The sequence below is a fragment of the Callithrix jacchus genome, chromosome 14, assembly GCF_049354715.1.
Source record: "Callithrix jacchus isolate 240 chromosome 14, calJac240_pri, whole genome shotgun sequence".
Taxonomy (NCBI): domain Eukaryota; kingdom Metazoa; phylum Chordata; class Mammalia; order Primates; family Cebidae; genus Callithrix; species Callithrix jacchus.
The window spans coordinates 19,005,482-19,025,379 of NC_133515.1; the positions used below are offsets into that span (position 1 = coordinate 19,005,482).

Here is a 19,898-nt window from a genome sequence, read left to right on the forward strand (position 1 = left end):
TTTTGGTGTTTTGGTCATGAAGTCCTTGCCTATGCCTATGTCCTGAATGGTATTGCCTAGGTTTTCTTTTGGGTTTTTTTATGGTATTAGGTCTTATGTTTAAGTCTTTGATCTATCTGGAGTTAATTTTAGTATAAGGTGTCAAGAAGGGGTCCAGCTTCTGCTTTCTGCACATGGCTAGCCAGTTTTCCCAACATCATTTATTAAAAAGGGAATTCTTTTCCCATTGCTTGTTTTTGTGAGGTTTGTTAAAGATCAGATGTTTATAGATGTGTGGTGTTGCCTCTGAGGCCTCTGTTCTGTTTCACTGGTCTATATCTCTGTTTTGGTACCAGTACCATGCTGTTTTGATTACTGTAGCCTTGTAGTATAGTTTGTAGTCAGCTATCATGATGCTTCCAGGTTTGTTCTTTTTGCTTAGGATTGTCTTGGCTATGCAGGCTCTCTTTTGGTTCTATATGAAGTTTAAGGTGTTTTTTTCCAGTTCTGTGAAGAGGGTCTTAGGTAACTTGATGATGATAGTGTTGAATCTGTAAATTACTTTGGGCATATGGCCATTTTCACAATATTCATTCTTCCTAACCATGAGCATGGAATGTTTCTCCATCTGTTTGTGTCCTCTCTTACTTCCTTGAGCAGTGGTTTGTAGTTCTATCTTAAAGCTCCAAAATGATCACCTTTGATTCCATCTCATATCCAGGTCATACTGATATAACAGTTGGGTTCTCATGGTCTTGGGTAGCTCACCCCTATGGCTTTGCAGGGTATAGCCCCCCTCCTGGCTGCTTTCACAGGCTGGCATTGTCTGCAGCTTTTCCAGGAGCATAGTGCAAGCTGTTGGTGGAGCTACTCTTCTGGGGTCTGGAGGACAGTGGCCCTCTTCTCACAGCTCCACTAGGAAGTGCCCCAATAGGGACTCTGTGTGAGGGCTCCAACTTCACAGTTCCATTTTGTACTGCTCTGGCAGAGGTTCTCCATGAGAGCCCCACCCCTGCAGCAAACTTATGCCTGGACATTCAGACATTTTATACATCCTCTGAAATCTAGGCAGAGGTTCCCAAACCTTGGTTCTTGACTTTTGTGCACCTGTGGGCTCAAAACCTTGTGGAAGCTGCCAAAGTCCTGGGGCTTGCACTGACTGAAGCCAGGGCCCGAGCTGTACCTTGGCCTCTTTTGGTCACAGCTGGAGTGGCTGGGATGTAGTGCACCAAGTTCCTAGACTGCACACAGTATGGGAACCCTGGGCCTGGCCCGCAAAACCGCTTTTTCCAACTAGGCCTCTAGGTCTGTGATGGGAGGTACTGCCATGAAGACCTCTGACATCCTCTAGAGACATTTTTCCCGTTGTCTTGGGGATTAACATTTGTCTCCTCATTACCTATGCAAATTTCTGCAGCTGGCTTCATTTTCTCCTCAGAAAATGTGATTTTCTTTTCTATTGCATTGTCAGGCTGCAAAGTTTCCAAACCTTTATGCTCTGTTTCCCTTATAAAACTGAAGTGCTTTTAATAGCACCCAAGTCACCTCTTGAATGATCTGCTGCTCAGAAATTTCTTCTACCAGATGCCCTAAATCATCTCTCTCAAGTTCTAAGTTCCACAGATCTCTAGGGCAGGGGTAAAATGCCACCAGTCTCTGCTAAAACAAAGCAAGAGTTGCCTCTGCTCCAGTTCCCAACATGTTCCTCATCTTCCTCTGAGACTCTGAGACTACCTCAGCCAGGACCTTATTGTTCTTATCACTATCAGCATTTTTGTCAAAAAGCCGTTCAACAAGTCTCTTGGAGGTTCCAAACTTTCCCACATTTTTCTGTCTTCTAAGCTCTCAAAACTGTTTTACCCTCTTTCTACTACTTAGTTCCAAAGTTGCTTCCACATTTTTGGCTATCTTTTCAGCAACACCTTACTCCTGATACCAATTTCCTGTATTAGTTCTTTCTCACACTGCTTATGAAGACATACCTGAGACTGGGCAATTTACAGAAGAAAGAGGTTTATTGGACTTACAGTTCCACATGGGTAGGGAGGCCTCACAATCATGGCAGAAGGTTAAAGACATGTCTTAAATGTGGGCAGACAAAAGAAGAGAGCTTGTGCAGGGAAAACTCCCATTTTTAAAACCATCAGATCTCACGAGACTCATTGACCATCATGAGAGCAGTGTAGGAAAGACCCCCCCCCCCACATAATTCAATCACCTTCCACTGGGTTCCTCCCATGATATGTGAGAATTGTGGAAGTTACAATTCAAGATGAGATTTGGGTGGGAACACAGCAAACCATATCACTTCCTGTGTGTCACTTGAACATTTTTTTTTTGAGACAAATTTTGCTCTTGTCACCCAGGCTGGAGTGCAGTGGTGCAATCTCAGCTCACTGCAACCTCCACCTCCTGTGTCCAAGCAGTTCTCCTGCCTCACTCTCTCAATCCCATGTGTAATCCCTGGGATTACAGGAGCATGCCACCATGCCCAGCTAATTTTTTGCATTTTTAGTAGAGATGGGGTTTCACCATGTTGGCCAGGCTGGTCTTGAACTACTGACCTCAGGTGATCCACCTGCCTCGGCCTCCCGAAGTGCTGGAATTGCAGGCATGAGCCACCATGCCTGGCCCATCTGAACATTTTTTAGAACTCCATTCCGAATTATCTGCAGTGTTGATGAGTGTACCTTTTTGGCTAGGTTCCTTAGTGGTTGTTCTAGGTATTAATTTTATACATGTATAACTTACCACAGTCTACTAGTATTAACATTCCAGTTGGAGTAATTTATACAACCTTACCCTCCTTTAGTTCTTTACCTTTCCTAGTTTATAATATATTGGTCTTAAACATTTTTTCTACATGCTTTGAGAATCTTATCACACAACACCAAACATAATTTGGAAAACCTGAAAGAAAATATATAGTATTTACTTATATTTTTACTGTTTCCATTGTTCATTCTTTCTTCCTAATTCTCTAAGGCTCTTCTTATCATGTCCTGTTTAGAGAATCTCCTTTAAACATTCTTTTATGGTTGGTTTGCTGGTGACAGATTCTCTTAGACTTTTTCTGAGATTGTCCCCATTTCCTCTTCATTCCAAAAGGATATTTTCACTAAATAGAGAATTCTGAATTGGCAGTTATTTTTGTTTGACACTTGAAAAATATTGTGTCATTTCCTTCTGTCCTCCATGGCTTCAAATGAGAAATTCATCATCATTCACTTTTTTTTTTCCTGTTGGTTAACCCAAATGTTGTTTTTCTCTTACTGTTTTCAATGTATTTTCATTGTGTTCAGTTTTCAGAAGTTTATGGTGTACATGGCATGAATTTTTTTGGTTTACTCTGTTTGGGGTTTGCTCAGCTTCTTCAGTCTGTAGGTTTGTGTCTTTTGCCAAATTTGGGGATTTTTTTTCAGCCATTATTTTCTCAAATACCTTTGCAACTCCAATTATTTCTTCCATTGTCTTTTCCCTCTATCTAGTAGTAATGTGGTTGTTATTACCAGTACTCCACCTTGCTCTCTCAACCCCAGTTCAGAACCAGATCTTGCAGTCGAGTTTAGAGTTCTTGATCTAAAATGATGTCAGATATGTCACTGATTAAAAGGCCCACTTGTTGACATGGTTCTGATCCTGGTGTCATGGCTATGTCTTTGTCTTCCTACTTGCTTAGGCTCACTACTTTTTATGAGAAGGAGGGGCAACCTTTTGTTGTTGTTGTTTAAACCTTAGTGGCTTCCAGCAGTAAGGCAATCTATTTTTCTATCATGGGAAGAGTACCTTCAGCCTCTGTAACATACAAATCCAGCCCTTGACACCACATGCTCCTTCTGGACTCAGAGCCCAGGAAACCTCTGGCTTTAGTCTCACCTTACTCTTCTGTCTTCTATTTGTGGTCCATTGACATATTCATCTTACTTTTGGGTACTGCTCTGTCTTTTTAACGATCACTGCTTCATCGCTCTATGTCTGGAGCAAAATGGCTGTGTTGAAGCATAAATTGGTTGAGAAGTTCTTGTGCATTCTTTAAAAATAAAAAATGGAGACAACGTTTTACTATGCTGCCCAAGCTGGTCTCAAACCCCTGAGTTCAAGCAATCCCCCTGCCTTAGCCTCCTGATTAGACTACAGGCATGAGCCACTGCATCCAGCCCCTCTTGCATTCTTAATGCAGTTTGCTGAATGAATTCTCTAAATTATTTTGACTCTTCAATTTCTTCATTCTTTGCATCTGGTTTTGCACAGAAAGCAGTGTGATTCTAAGCCAGTTATTCACCCTCTGTGGCTGCAGTTTTCTGAAATGCCTAGTGAGATGGTTGGACTATGTTCTTTTTAGTTCTTATAGTCTATATGTCAAGAAAGATACAAAGTTATCGAGCAGAAGAAGTTATTCTTGATTCCAAACTTCAAAATCAGGATTCTCCAAATTGAAAAGATAAAAGCAGAGATAGTATAAAATTTCAGTTTTGATGATAGCAAAGGACTTCTTGGCCATTAGAAGTAGGAAACATTTCTTGAAAAATGAAGAACCTCCTTAGAATAAATAAAATACAGTCTTACAGGAATCACAAGGTAATAATTACAAGGAGTTTATACTCCAGTATTCCAGGTGGTAAATATACATAATTTCAGGAAAAGTTTAGCCAAATATATATTAGTAATTGAAGGAAGTGGATTTTGCTGATGTGGAACACAATCTGGCTACCCATGAAATACTCCTATATGCCTATTACTAGGAATGAGGAATACAGTGAGTTGAATTTGACCTAATATAACATGTTTGGGATGATTTTAAATTATTATTTTTAAAGATTAGTTTTAGAAGTGTTACCCTAAAATATTTTCATCTAAAGTAAAAGTTACATATTATCCATTCCTCTGGAAGATGTCAATTTTGGCCTTAACATTATAGAATTTGAATTCTTCATTCCATAAAGTTTTTGCTTGCTTTGTGTTTCATTGTTGTATGTAAATTGTAGGCTGAACTTCTTGCATAGAACATTTTATAAGAGATTGAATTTCAAAAAGTATATAATTTATGGGCCTAGAGATCTAGAGGAAAAAAATAACTGTATCTGAGCTGTTAGCATTGTCTGTCTTAGTGACAGAGTAATGGAATGCTTATGTAATGCTTGTATGGGTCACATCTTTTTTTTTTTTTTTTTCTTGAGACTGAGTCTCACTTTGTCACCTAGTGTGGAATGCAGTGTTGTGATACAGGCTCGCTGCAACCTCCGCCTCCCAGGTTCCAGTGATTCTCCTGCCTCAGCCTCTTGAATAGCTGGAATAACAGGTGCATACCACCACCCCTAGCTAATTTTTGTATTTTTAGTAGAAACAGGGTTTTGCCATGTTGGCCATGCTGGTCTCAAACTCCCAACTTCAAGTGATCTGCCTGCCTTAGCCTGTCAAAGTGCTGGGATTACAGGCGTGAGCTACTGTGCTAAACCAGGTCACATCTTTTTAAAAGGCCTTTTTTTTTTTTTTTTTTTTTTTTTTTTTGCTGGGCGCAGTGGCTCATGCTTGTAATCCCAGCACTTTGAAAGGCCAAGGTGGGCAGGTCACCTCAGGTCAGGAGTGCGAGACCAGCCTGGCCAACATGGTGAAACCCTGTCTTTTCTAAAAATACAAAAATTAGCTGGGTGTGGTGGCGGGTGCCTGTAATCCCAGCTACTTGGGAGGCTGAGGCAGGAGAATTGCTTGAACCTGAGAGGCAGAGGTTGCAGTGAGCTGAGGTTGTGCTACTGCACTCCAGCCTGGGCGACAGAGTGAGACTCTTAACTCAAACAAAACAAATTATAAAAGGCCATTTTTACCTAAAATTTTAGTTACTTTCCTGGTAAACCTATCTCAGATATTAGGGAATTCACTTAATATAATTTGTTACTAGCATAAGGGTCCAACTCTGAATTCATTATGTCATACCTGATACAAAAAGAAAAACATTACAGAATTGCATTAAGTAAAACATGAAAGTACTCTTTTCCCCATCTTCCTCACTCAGTATAGCCACTGTTAACTCTTTGGGACAGGAAAGTGGTGATGTTTCAAAGAGCTTTTTACATGAGTTCAAAAGGTAAAATCTCATTCCAGGTTCTGAGCAACATTCATACAGTCAGAGCCACATGGCAATCTAAAAAGCCCAAAACATGGACCTTTTCTCCCCAGGTAAGTAATCTGCTGAATGAGTGGAATGAGTGAATTTCTTTTACCTATTAAATGTTAAGCAATTAATTTCTAATATAAGACTGTCAAAGTTGAACATATTTATATTTACATAAATTGCACAGAGTATGTGGGGACAGATATAAATCTTTAGATTCTTTGGTGTTATTTGAGGACGTTGATAAAAATTACTCATGTCTCTGACTCACCAGTGTTATAATTCCTGTGAATCATCGCATTCAGTGAATTTCAGGGTTCATTTTTAGAAAATTCTTATTTGATAAAAATGAAAACATAAAGATTACATTTAGGAAGTGAGGTGTTTTTCAAAGATGAAATCTTCCAACTATGCTAATAAAAGCTGTACTTTCTTCAGATAAAGTCAGGGGTGACGCCTAGGGGACTGCTACGTTGAACCCACGTACTGTCAAGACTGGAATAGGGTTTTGAGGGTTCAAACCACTGAGTCGGCATTGCATAGATGCTAGAGAGAACAAAGATGTCTTCATATTGTTTTTATAATATCAATTGTCTATATTTTATTTTATGTTACTTTCGTCTGCCTCCAAGGTCTCGTTACTTTAGTACTTACTTCCCTCCCACAGCTAACTCCCTCATATAACTGCATCCTAAAATCCCTTAATTACCTTTCCTTTTATTGCATCAGAAGATCTTAAGGCAAGATGGAGGTTCAATGACAGGGCTCAGGCTGTGGATGAAGCCAGTCACCTCAATCATGTGCTGTGTCTGTCCACACTTGTCGAGAGTACACCTCCTAAAATTCCAGCTTGATCTTCTTAGCAGCCTTCCTCCAGTGAGAGGCACAACTTCTCTTTTGGCACAGTACTTCACAGTTCTGTTATTGCGAATCTGCGTATGTGAAGTGTTTAGGGTAGAATTTTTTAATGTTTTTCCTGGGGTAGAAACGTAAACTTTTGGGAGTATGTGTTATTCTGCTGAATGAAAGTAGACATCTGTTACATGCGAGCATTTTTTCCTAGGCATGTGGAAACTTTTTCATGCCAGTGGAGTTCCTATTCCAGCAAAGTTACTAGGGGAAAACACATACATGAAGAATAACAATATTGTCTGTTTATGGAACCCTAATTGTGTGCTAGGCCCTGTGCCAGGCTCTTATGTGCATTATCTTACTTAATCAGAGTAGTCTCGTGAGGTGAGTACTGATGTTAACTACCCCTCAGGCAGATTGTAATGGTTTTGGCACTCCAAGTGCTTTGGAAGCACATAGGAAGGTAAAGTTAATTCTAGTCCTTTGGCTCAGGGAAGGTTTTATAAAAGAGAAGCTAGACCTTGAAGGATGGGTAGATTTTACAGGCAAGAAAGGAGGAGTATGGTTGTCTAGGGAGAGGGAATTGAATGAGCAAAAAGGAAGATATATGAAAATTCACAAGGCACACATCAGAAAAGTTGAGCAAATATGTGTATAAATTCTTGAATTTTTGTTCTGTTTACAAAGAGCAGTGGTTAATATAAATATCTTATAATGTGTATGAACTATTATTTGTAACACCTCTGGAAACCTAGGTACAGTACTTGTTTCATGTTAGCCTCTAAGCAAAGAATAAGTGAAGGTAAAGGTATTTTCCCTCTAAAAGAGAGATTAAATTTTTAAAATGTATAGTCATTGGCATAGATTAATTCAATCCATTTGCTTTGTGTTTTTCTTAAAAGGCCCTTATTATAATGCAAATGAATAAACTATTTACTAACAAATAGGGCTGAAACCCTGTTCTTGTGATAAAGAAATACCTGAGATGGTATCCGTTCTTGCGATAAAGAAATACCTGAGACTGGTTAATTTATAAAGAAAAGAAGTTTAATTGGCTCATGGTTCTGCAGACTGTACAGGAAACATGGCACAGGCATCTCATCAGTTTCTAGGAAGCCCTCAGGAGACTTCTAATCATGGCAGAAGGTGAAGGGGGAGCAGGCATCTCACATGGCAGAACAGGAGCAAGAAGGAGAAAGGAGGTGCCACATACTTATTATTTTTTTTTGAAACAGAGTCTTACTGTGTTGCCCAGGCTGGAGTGCAGTGGCATGATATCAGCTCACTGTGACCTCCACTTCCTGGGTTCAAGTGATTCTCCTGCCAGCCTCCCGAGTAGCTGGGATTACAGGCGCCCACCATAGTGCCCTGCTAATTTTTTTTATTTTTAGTAGAGATAGAGTTTAACCATGTTGTCCAGGCTGGTCTCGAACTCCTGACCTCAAGTGATCCACCCACCTCGGCCTCCCAAAGTGCTGGGATTATAAATGTGAGCCACCGCGCCCAGCCACATTTTTGAAAAAACTGATCTCCTGAGAACAAACTCACTATGGTGAGGACAGCACCAAACTATGAGGGATCTGCCCCCATGACCCAGACACCTCCCACCAGGCCTCCACTTCAACTCTGGGGATTGTAATTCAACATGAAATTTGTTGGGGGCATTTATTCAAACCATATGAAACCCACTTCCCATTTTTAATTTTTATCAATAACTTTAATTTCTTTATTATTTCAGGTTACTCGCATCTTGCCATGTTTGCTTGATGGTGATTGCTTTATCAGGTCCAATTCTGTGTCTCCAGATCTTGGAATATTATTTGAACTTGGAATTTCTTATATTCGCAATGTATGTCCATTAAAAGATAAGGCTTCCTAATGTATCAGTTAAAAGGGAAGGTTAAAACATATGTCTATTGACAAGTAAATTCTTGAGGTCTTTATGTGTAATAGAATTATAATCCCTAGAGGAATGAGAATGCCAGTGATTCTAATTTTGTGTGTGCTGATTTTTTTCATAGCATTTAAAATAAAAGAATATTTATTCACATTTATAGCTTGAGGGAACTCCAGTGATTTTGAAGAATAAAAATTCAAAAAGGATGGGACTTTGCATAAAGTGATAAAAGATGCTTACTGGCATTCCAGCATCATGGTTCACCTCTGGCCTCCAGGGGAAGAATACACTTAGCCTTGTAACTGAGGGTTCTAATTAAGGTACTTGGCAGAGTAGCGATTTTTATAAGCAAACACCAGAAATTTCAGTTAACTTATGTCATAGAAACGATTGAACCAGTGGGTGGGGCTCTGTGCTACTAATTAAATGTTTCCGCATACTAATAATAGCTTGAGAGGTGTAGTATATATACTTGACCTCATGGTAACCCAGAGAGCCTTCCAGAGATGTTACATTAATGGTATTATGCTGTTCATTCATTTGTTTAAAGCAAATTCATCCATATGTACTGTGGAGGGGGTCAGACTGGGGAAAGGAGCAGGACCCCAAGCAAGCCTTGGGGGCCTCTAGCAATTGACATAGGGGTAAAATTCTAAGCAGAAAGCCCTGTGAATGATTAATATCTGCATTATATCTGTCAGTGAAATTAAGGTTCCTAATCCTATATAGTACTGATGTGATTTGATATCACTCCACAGAATGCTTACATCAGTCAAGAGACAATGGCAACAGTTGCCACATCATTGGTTTAAGGGATTTTTGAAAACAATTTTGAGAAAATATGATTGCCTCTTGATATACTACCTTTAATATCTGACCTGCAGGCAAAATGGAACTCTACTATGTTTCATTTTATTTTCTTGTGAAGAACTTTTTAGTTTTAAAGGTGAATACTAATTTTGTTCCTTTAAAAGTACTTGGTATGTGCTTATAAATTTGACTAGTTCAGACATTAAGTTTCATATACTTGTCTTATTTCCTAGTCAACTGGTGAAAGAGGAGAGTTAAGTTGTGGCTGGGTATTTCTTAAACTTTTTGATGCCAGTGGAGTTCCTATTCCAGCAAAGTAAGTTGGCTAAATATTCCTAACGAATGAATACTTCTGTAGAAATTCATTTTTTAGACTCTAGATACCTCAAGTGTGTTTTGCAAGCATGCCAGTAACTTTTGGAAGGGCTTTTTATGTTGATTTTAGTGTTGTTTAGCATGCACATTCTCATCCTAAGGGGAAGAAATGACCCCTAGACAAGAGGTATTTTAAAAGATGTTTGCACTAGCTGTCTGCTGAGAATATTCTTTCAGTAATTTCCTATGGTTTTAACAGATTTTACCATGCTGAAAACAGAGTCTAGTTGTCTTCAAAGAGTGGGAAAGCTAAGTCCAGAGTCCTGAGGTCCTCTGTGAGTCTCTACCCTCCTCCTGTAGGTAGGACATTGAAATCATAGTGGCAACCATGGTAAATGATTTAAACTTTAAGATCGAAAGGCAGACTGGAAGTAAATATTTCAATATATATAGAAGAGTTAGAAGATCATTATCCCTAATATAAAAAGAGCTCTCAAAAATTAATAAGAAAAAGATAATTCAAATTTTAACAAGGAGGAAAAGAAAGATCTAAATCTAGGATATAAATAAGAAATTCAAGAAGGGACACAAATAGGCAGGCAGTAGGATGGTGATTAAGATCCCAAATTTGGATTATAAAATTCTGGGCTCCAGTCCCAGCTCTACACACGTAGTTGTAGGTAGATTTCTTAACATCTCCAAGTCTGAATTTCACCTATTTTTAATCTGGAGGATTGTAATAATTCTTACTCCGAAGGCTTGTGAGGATTAATTTACATAATGCTCCTTATATGGCCTCCTTGCCACTGGGCAGACGTAGAAGTCCTGAGTCTATAAGTCCTTTGATATCATCCCAGTGGGTGGGGAGGGACACTGCATTACCCTGGGTGCAAGGTTTCTTGTGATTGTTTTTTGCTTTTTGTTTTTGTCTTTTAATATGTTCAGGGTTTTTAATTGTGCTTAGTGGAAGAAATAAGGAATAGTATACCTATTCCATCTTTCTGAAAGTGAAGTCACAGCTATTTTTTAAAATGAGGTAGAACTCTGTGTATTAATACAAACACATTTTCTGTGTATTAGTATATGGAAAAAGTTACAGAATATTTTGAATTCTGTGACCCCACTTTTTTCATTAAAAACTATTTGTGGGCCAGGTGAGGTGGCTCACAATTCCTGTAATTTTAGCACTTTGGGAGGCCTTGGCAGGAGGATCACCTCAGCCCAGGAATTTCAGACAAGCTTGGGCAACATGGTGAGATGCCATCTCAACAAAAATTTTAAAAAAATTAGCCAAGCATGATGGCACATACCTGTAATCCCAGCTACTCCAGAGGCTGAGCTGGGAGGATTGGTTGAATCCTAGAGGTCGAAGCTGCAGTGAGCAGTTTTCATGCCATTGCACTCTAGCCTGGGTGACAGAGCGAGACTCTGTCTCAAAAAAGGAAAGAACAAAGTAAAACTATTTATTAGCCTCTGTGGGTGGCTCTAGGTAATCTGTTCCCAGAAGCTGCCCCTGAGGAACAGAATTGAGGTGGTGCAGTGCAATTGAAGGGCTCTTTTACCTTCTTCTTTCTGCACTCAGTATGTGACTTCAGAAGAAAAGTATGTAGTATATTAGTTTTGAAGCATGTGTTAGTTTTGAAATTCACCATGTTTATATATTTGTTTGCATTTGCATAGAAAGGATAGGGCAGGAGATTAAAAAAACTAAAGAAGGCCTGGGGAGGAATTTTTCACTTTTTACTTATCATTTCTCTGCCATTCAAACTTTTTATAACAATCTACATTCTATATTTTAAAAATAATATAAGTTCCTAATGGTAGTATTCAAATAATGACTCAACTCATTTGAAAAATACATGAAAAAACAATCACTCATCATTAACATATGTCATTAAAGTGTGAACACTTTAATGACTTGAATTAATTTTTCTCATTTTCAAGGAAAAATGTATTTTCTAGAGGGTACAGTTAGGAAAGATAATTTTTCTCATTTTCATGAAAAAAATGTATTTTCTGCAGCTTATAATTAGGAAAGAAAGACCGTTTATTTGCCCAGGAGGTACCTCACAGGGTTCAATAATTATTATTTTCACTTACCAATGAGCCATAAATGAAATGTCTATGAGTGTATTTGTGCTAAATAATTTTTAACTACTGATTCCAGTGTTTTCTAAATGGCCACAGCATGTATCTGTCATCGAATGTTATTCTTTTATAGAACTTATGAGCTCTTCTTGAATGGTGGTACTCCTTATGAAAAAGGTGTTGACGTGGACCCTTCAGTATCCAGAAGAGGTATGGTTCCCGTGTGTTGTCTTCCTTTCCTTAAAGATTAAACAAATAGTCCAGGTGTGGTGGCATGCCTGTAACCCCAGCACTTTGGGAGGCTGAGGTGGGCGGATCAGGAGGTCAGGATTTCAAGACCAGCCTGACCAATACGGTGAAAGCCCATCTCCACTGGAAATACAAAAATTAGCTGGGTGTGGTGGTGTGTACCTGTAGTCCCAGCTACTCAGGAGGCTGAGGCAGGAGAATCTCTTGAGCCTTGAGGCAGAGGTTGCAGTGAGCCAAGATCACCCCACTGTACTCCAGCCTGGGTAACAGGGCGAGCTCCATCTCAAAAAAGAAAGAAAAAAAGATTAAACAAATAGAAGATGCAACTGAGAGGCAGCTACACTCTAATAAGCATAGCATTTTTCACTTGTATTCACACTTTTGAAAATATATCATTTGATAGTAAAATTTTAATCATTTTTAAGTACTTATTTTCTTGGTAACACATATGAGACTCTAATGTAAGAAATCATGAAGAATGAGGACCCTGCATTTGTTCCTTTTCATTGACCGCTGAACTGATACTTGAATTGATACTAAAGCAGGAACTGCAGCGAGAAACAGACCTCTCAAACACTGAGCTAGGAAGGAAGGGATGATTTATTTCAGCCGGCAGCAAAGGCTCGCAACTCTAGAAATTATACGTGAAAGGGTCTTGTGTTTACAGCTTTAGAAATTACATGTGAATGGGTCTTAGGTTTACAGCTTCAGAAATTACATGTAAACGGGCCTTGGTTCATGGAATAGGCATGGGGTATGTGGCTTATGTGGGGGTTTGATCTTGTTTAGGTAAAAACAATGCCTTCCAGAAAGATTCCTCCATACCATGCCTGCGATCTATAGGAGAGATTGTGGTAATCAGTAGAGGTCATATTTTCACCCTGCCTGGCAGCACTAACCAGTCCCCCTTCTGGCTGTCTTCTAGCTTCTCCTTTTGAGATGCAATGTAGAAGGCTGAAGAGCATTAAGGGTCTCCTTCCTCAGTACAGAAGTAGTAGAATAGGGTAATACAGAGGGTGCCTATTGCTAGGTCAAAGGATGCAGACATTTGAAAGAGTAATGTGCATGCCAAATTGCCCTCTAGAAATACTAAGCATCTTTTGCTATGTTCATTAATCAGACACTGTGCTTGAAAATGGGAGAATGAAGAGCAGGACAGATACAGTCATTGCCTTATGGGGCTCAGAGCCTGACAGATTTGGAATTCTATTTCCACTCCTCAGCCACCCCATTTGTTTGGTGATTCTGGACACACACCACCTCTGCTGCCCCACAATGCCAGTCCTGCCTTCTTGGAACAGAAAGGAGTTCAGGGTGTGGGATGCAGTTGGTTCTTCCTGGAGTCAGACATGCTGTTTTCCTTTGTAATCTGGCAGCAATAATGCCGTGACTCATCAGATTTAGCAAACAATCCTGTGTCCTTAGGGATGTCTGTCAGCTGGTTTAGGGTATGTGGGTGACTCTTGCCTTTCATTTAATTCAGTACTACTGGTATATTTTCATGAAATACTCATTGTCTCAATTATTTAAAGTTTTGTGACTTAGTTTTGATTTTTCTTAAAAGCACACGGCAGCGTTTTCTACCAGATGATGGCAATGAGAAGGCAGCCACAACTTCTAGTAAAACTGAGATCTTTGAACAGAAGATCGAGAAATGTACTAAGGTTGGTACCTGTTTTTACCTGTCCAGTGAACTTGGGATCGTTCAGCACTTGGAGACCCTCTCTGCTTTTGGCTTCTCCTCCTATTTGGTCATCTTTTGTTATAATATTTTTGTTCTCTTTAATTCTTCTGCCAAAGGTAGGTAGGGAAATGGGTAATGAAGCTGAAATTAGCTTACTCTTCTTATTTACTAGTTAGCTCTTCTAACCAAATCTGTCATTTGAGCTAACTAGTAAGTAGAAGTCTTGACTAAATGGGGCTTACCAATGCCTGATTATACCCTCAGGGAACTTTTTTTAATATCAAGTTTATTGAGATATAATTTACATGCAGTAAAATGTACTCTTTTTAGTTTATAGTTCTTTGCTTTTTGACGAATGTATACCATCATGTGATTACCACTACAATCAAGATAAAGAGTATTTCCCTCACTTTAAAAAGTTATCTCATGTCCCTCTGTAGTCAGCTCCCCAGCTCCAGCCTCAGGCAGTCACACCTGTTTTTCCTTCCCAGCAGTTTTGCTTTGTCCAGAATGTCATACAAATGGAATGATAACAGTAGGGAGCCTTTTGAGTCTGGCTTCTTTCACTTAGCATAGTGCGGTTGAGACTTACCCATGCCATTGCTTGTGTCAGTAATTTGTTCCTTTTTGTTCCGAATAGTACCAACAGTCCCTGACTTACTCAAGATTTTTCAATTTTACCATGTTGCAAAAGCAAAACCCATTTGTTAGACAGTATACTTCAGTACAGATTCAATAAATTACATGAGATATTTATACTTTATTACAAAATAGGCTTTGGATTATATTATTTTGCTCATCTGTATGTTAAAGTGTTATGAATAGGTTTAAGGTAGGCTGGCCTAAGCTATGTTCAGTAGGCTAGTTGTAGGCAAGACGTAGTGGCTCACACCTATAATTGCAGCACTTTGGGAGGCCAAGGTGCTAGAATTGCTTCAGGCCAGGAGTTCAAGACCAGCCTGGACAACATGGCAAGACCCCATTTCTATCCCCCCGCCCAAAAAAAGTAGCTGGATGTGGTGACACACACATGTAGTTCCAGCTACTCAGGAGGCTTAGGTGGGAGGATTGCTTGAGCCCAAGAGGTTGAGGCTGCAGTGAGCCATATGACATCGTTGAACTCCAGCCTGGGCAACAGAGTGAGACCCTGACTAAAAAAAAAGGCTAGGTATATTAAATGCATTTTCAACTTATGATATTTTCCATTTATGATGGGTTTCTGGGGACATAACCCCCCATAAGTTGAGGAGCACTGAATTCCATTTGATAGATATACTACAATGTGTTTATTCATTTACAAATTGATGGGCATTTGGGTTGTTTCTAGGTTTGGGAAATTAAAAATAAAGCTACTTTAAATATTTGCGTACAAATTTTCTGCATGTGGCTATATGTCTTCATCTCTCATACGTATAAATACCTAGGAGTGAGATTGCTGGGTCATATGGAGTTTAACTTCATAAGAAACTACCAAACTCTTTCCAAAATGACTATACCACTTTGCACTCTCATTTGTGATGTATGAGTGCTCCAATTACTCCATATTCTTGAGAGCACTTGATGTGATCAGTTTTTCTGTTTTGTCCCTTCTAGTAAATGAGAGTAGTGGTTTGTCACGGTGTTTTAAATTTACATTTTCCTCAGGGAGCTTGTACACCAATAAAATCTCAGATCTATCAGTTTTTCCCTCAGTTCCCTCTTAGACAAGCCATTTGACATCTCTGTCAGGGTCATAATGTCTACATATTTAAAATGGACATCATAATATTAATATCAATCCCATAAAGCTGTAATGAAGTTTAATGTGTTTATATTGTGTGCCACATAGTAACTAACACAATAGTGTTAGCTATAATTATTTACTACTACAGTCTTCTTATATATAGATAAATGTAAATATAAAGACAAGTAGATGGTGCCATGTCATAAAATTTGTTCAAATGAAGATGTGTAGTTGAAAATGAAGATTTGAAGTTGCCTTTGAAGGATTGGGTAGATACGGAGGAAAGGAGCTCCACAGAGGGCACCAGAGGACAAGAGGTTGGAGGAAGAGCCTGGCATGGGACAGAGACTGTTGCAGCTGAACTCTCCCACCATGACCTGCTCATTGCTCACAGATTATTAAGAAGTAAGGAAGTAAAGGAAGACTTACCCCTCTGAATGGTTTATCTCATTCCACATCATAGTCTTAGCTTAAATAAACCTTGTTCTTATCTCTACTACTGAAATTTATTTTATAATTTTAGTGTTAACAGTTCAATCTTTCAATAGCCATTAATAATGTGTTCATGGGTATTACTTACTCTTTTAGCTTTTTCCCCCTTGGATGTTCATAGAGCCTGTAAATTCTCTTTTTTGGCCAGGCTTTCCTTGGAAAATTATTTTTTCAAGATAAGAAAGAAAGCAGCACAGTAGTAGTCTTTGTGAAAGGAAAGCCAAATCCTGTTTGGCCTCATTCTTTCTGCATCTTTGGCCTCCCCACCACCCTTGTTGACAAGCCTCCAAGAGTCCCGAAGCACTCCCATGTGTGTCTTTCAAGTACATACAGCCCTTCATAGCATTTCTTTGGCCCCCAAATACTGGTTTTCAGATATTTCCTATGATCTCAAGATTGAATTGGACCATGTAGTACAGAGGTTAGCAAGGCAGCCTCTTCTTCTTAAGCAGTGACTGCTAATCTATATGCTGAGTTCTTAAAGGTCCTGTGTCCTTGTCCTCCATACCTCAGGACTGAGGCATTTGTTTCATTACAGCACACAATAGGCACCCAAAAAACATTTGTGAAATAATTTCAAAGCAAAACTCTCCCTGCTAGTGTAAAAGTATACTCCTCAGGGCCTCTGCACAGCCTCCACTTGTCCCTGGCTTTCCTCTGCCTTGTCTTGGTGTGTGCTCTTCCAGAGACTTGAGTGCTGGCTTGAAATTGCCTCTCCGCTTTGCATGACCCCAAACCATAAACTCCTGGGAATTTCAAATGTGAGTTGGGACACACTGCTCTTGCAACTCCAGACACAGGCTGACTTGAACAGAAACCAGGTCATGGACAGTGAAACCAGAGGCCCTGGGCCTTGCAGCAGGACGAGGGACCATAGTGGGAGGGCTGTGCTGTGAGTTCAAGGTAAGAGACAAGGCACCAGCCTGAGCCCTTTTGGACACCACTCTCTGAGCCTCTGACCCTGGAGGTGCAGACTGACACAGGACTGATCCATTTCAGCATCCTCTTTTCCCCTGACCTGCCACCTTCAGTGGGTGGGAGAACAAGACAGGTAATGACACCCAGTCCTTTTCCTCCTTCCCTTCAAAGGCACACCCTGCTTCTATCCTCATCCTTGCTTCTTTACAAACTTCACCTTTGTTTATGCCAAAAGACATAAGACAATGTAGACAAGGCCAAGGTCAGAAAGCCTAGTTAGAGTTTGTATTCATGCCCGTTTTTACCCAGTGCCCTTACTGGTTGGCTCTATATTGCCCTCTGATTCAGCCTGCAGTGCTACACATGCGTATCCTTTGGATATCAGGAATCCTGTGAAAATATGGATTATTTGGTGCAGACCAATGGCACTGGAGTCCTGCTCATAGGACTTGGCAGTCTTGTTTTGTGGAGTCGGTTATGATCATGGTGACCTTGTCAACATAAGAAAAAGAGAGCAAATAGATGCTTCAGTTTCACTGAGATTTGTCTTTTAGAGCTGTTTTCCAAAGGGGTTTAACTTGATGTGATTTGACCAAAAGCATGTGTATAATCCCCTTAGAAGGGAAAGTCCTGGGTTTGACTTCAGATTCCCAGTGCATGAGTTCTGAATATGAAGAAACTCTGGTCTGTAAAAGTAGGTTGCGTGTGTTTCTGTGTGTGTGTGTGTGCATCTGTGTGTGTAAATTTGCTATAAATTCATTATCCTTTGCTTTTTTGATGCATTCCATCTTTTTTTCTCTTTTACTTTTATTATATTGTTGCTAAAATAAATAAGGTAATAACATTAGTTGCTTGAGGCCCATTCATTGTGTTCATTGCACTCTGCCATCAGAGTTTGTTGGTCTACATGTAATCATTTTTACTGAAATATATTTTTACTTACTTAACCAGCTAACCTTTAGCAGCCCAGAACTTTATATTCATCTTGAGTATGGGAAAAATCAGATGCCTTCTCTAAAAAAAATAAAAAATAAAAGGGCAAGCAGCATCCCTTCATGTTGTGGGAAGGTGCCAGAAGGAAAGGAGTACCCACACTGGGTGGAACAATGCCTGCCAGGTGGAGCAGGCAGGTCTATGAGAAAAGGAGAGGGCTAAACAGAAGAAAGGAAGTCCCTACCCCTTTCCTTGGCAAAATCAATGGCTGTTCTTCATCATGAGCCCTGAATTTGGGCATGCAGCTGAAACACTGCACAATGGAACCATAGACCAATGGGCAGAACATGAACATGTTCATGAACTAAGGTTCTGTCCCCTGCTCATGAATATATCAATGGTCCCAGAACAACCTGATCCCTGATCCCAGGAGTCACAGCCTGATCCCTGAGAAGGCATATATTGGCATTGAGGCAGCTGAAATGGTCCCCTGCATTCGGTCTTTAAATGTAGGTCAAATGTGTACAAGATCAGAATTTAGCCAGGTTGGAAAAAGACAATTTGAAAAAGACAGTCTCTGACTTAGTGTGTCAAATGCTGTATATCAATATTACTGTGCTAAGAGAACCTGTATTGTATTTTTGGATGTTTCTAGAAATTCAGGGTTTAAAGAGTGGTCAGGGATACTTATTTAATGCCATGAAACTAATTACCCATGGAATCCATTGCTTTTACCTCATCACAGTGGTCACATTCATTCTGTTCTCTTCCAACAGGCTGGAAGCCTGAATATTACCTCTGTGATAATTTCCCCTTTAAAAAATCTCATCTTAGAAATTAAGATAAAGGATTAATTTACAAACAGTAAGTTCTCTTTTTAAATCTTTGGTGGTTTTTCTCAGCCAAAAGACATCTTACTTTTTGATAGAAGACAACATATCATTTGTAAGGTTTTTTGAGTTCTTCTATATGGTCCTTCTTCATGCTTTATGACAGAGTTAATATATTTCTAAAAATAGTATTTAGAAAATATTTATTTAGAATGATCTAAGATATTTTCTTGAGTACTTTCAAGGGTTAAATCTTGTGTTTGATATATTCCTAGTATTTACCATGTGTCACATGTGAGAGTCTTAAAGAGCTTACTTTTCATGTTTCCGGATTATTATTTTGAAATCTAAATATTCAATTTTTTTTCAATTTTTAAATTCCTGACTTTTTTTGATGCTACTGTAAATTGTTTTCTTAATTTCCTTTCAAATTGTTTATTGTTAGTGTATAGAAATGCAATGATTTTTGCATGTTGATTTTGTATTCTGAAACTTTGTTAAAGTCATTTATTCTGAAAGTCTTTTTCATGGAATATTTCATGGAATCTTTTTCTACATATATTCTACATATTTCTACATCATTTTGTCTGCAAACAGAGATATTTCTCCTTTTTTAGAAAAATATTTCCATTACTATGTTGAGTAAAATCAGCAGGAGAAGGATCCTTGTCTTGTTCCTTATCTTAGAGGAAAAGCTTTCAGTGTTTCACCATTGAGTATGTGATGTTAGCTGTGGGCTTTTCATATATGGCTTTTATTATGTTGAAGTAGTTCCTTTCTATTCCTAGTTTGTTGAGTGTTTTTATCATGAAAGGATGTTGAATTTTGTGGTTTTACAGCATCAATTGAGAAAATAATATGGGATTTTCCCCTAAATTCTGTTAATGTAGCACATTGTGTTGGGTGATTTTTGGATGTTGAGCCATTCTTGTGTTCCACAAATAAATTTGACTTGGTCATGGTATATAAGCTTTTTAATGTGCTGTTGAATTCACATTGCTAGCATTTTGTTGAGGATT

At 39.1% G+C, this 19,898-nt stretch overlaps 1 protein-coding gene across 7 annotated transcripts in view; it reads left to right on the forward strand.

Moving 5' to 3' along the window:
• NPHP1 (nephrocystin 1) overlaps nucleotides 1-19,898 on the forward strand; it is an 89,809-nt gene that overhangs the window by 54,778 nt on the left and 15,133 nt on the right. For 5 of the 7 annotated variants that reach the window (XR_008476216.2, XR_008476217.2, XM_035271899.3 and 2 more), the window contains exons 12-16: nucleotides 6,079-6,153; nucleotides 8,679-8,789; nucleotides 9,881-9,963; nucleotides 12,184-12,260; nucleotides 13,864-13,963. Coding sequence is in view for 5 of the 7 variants with exons in the window: in XM_035271899.3 (XP_035127790.2) it covers nucleotides 6,079-6,153; nucleotides 8,679-8,789; nucleotides 9,881-9,963; nucleotides 12,184-12,260; nucleotides 13,864-13,963 (446 nt within the window). In the remaining 2 variants the exon portion in view is untranslated. The remainder of the gene's footprint in view (nucleotides 1-6,078; nucleotides 6,154-8,678; nucleotides 8,790-9,880; nucleotides 9,964-12,183; nucleotides 12,261-13,863; nucleotides 13,964-19,898) is intronic. The other 2 variants (XM_035271895.3, XM_054244676.2) reach the window with 2 other exon arrangements.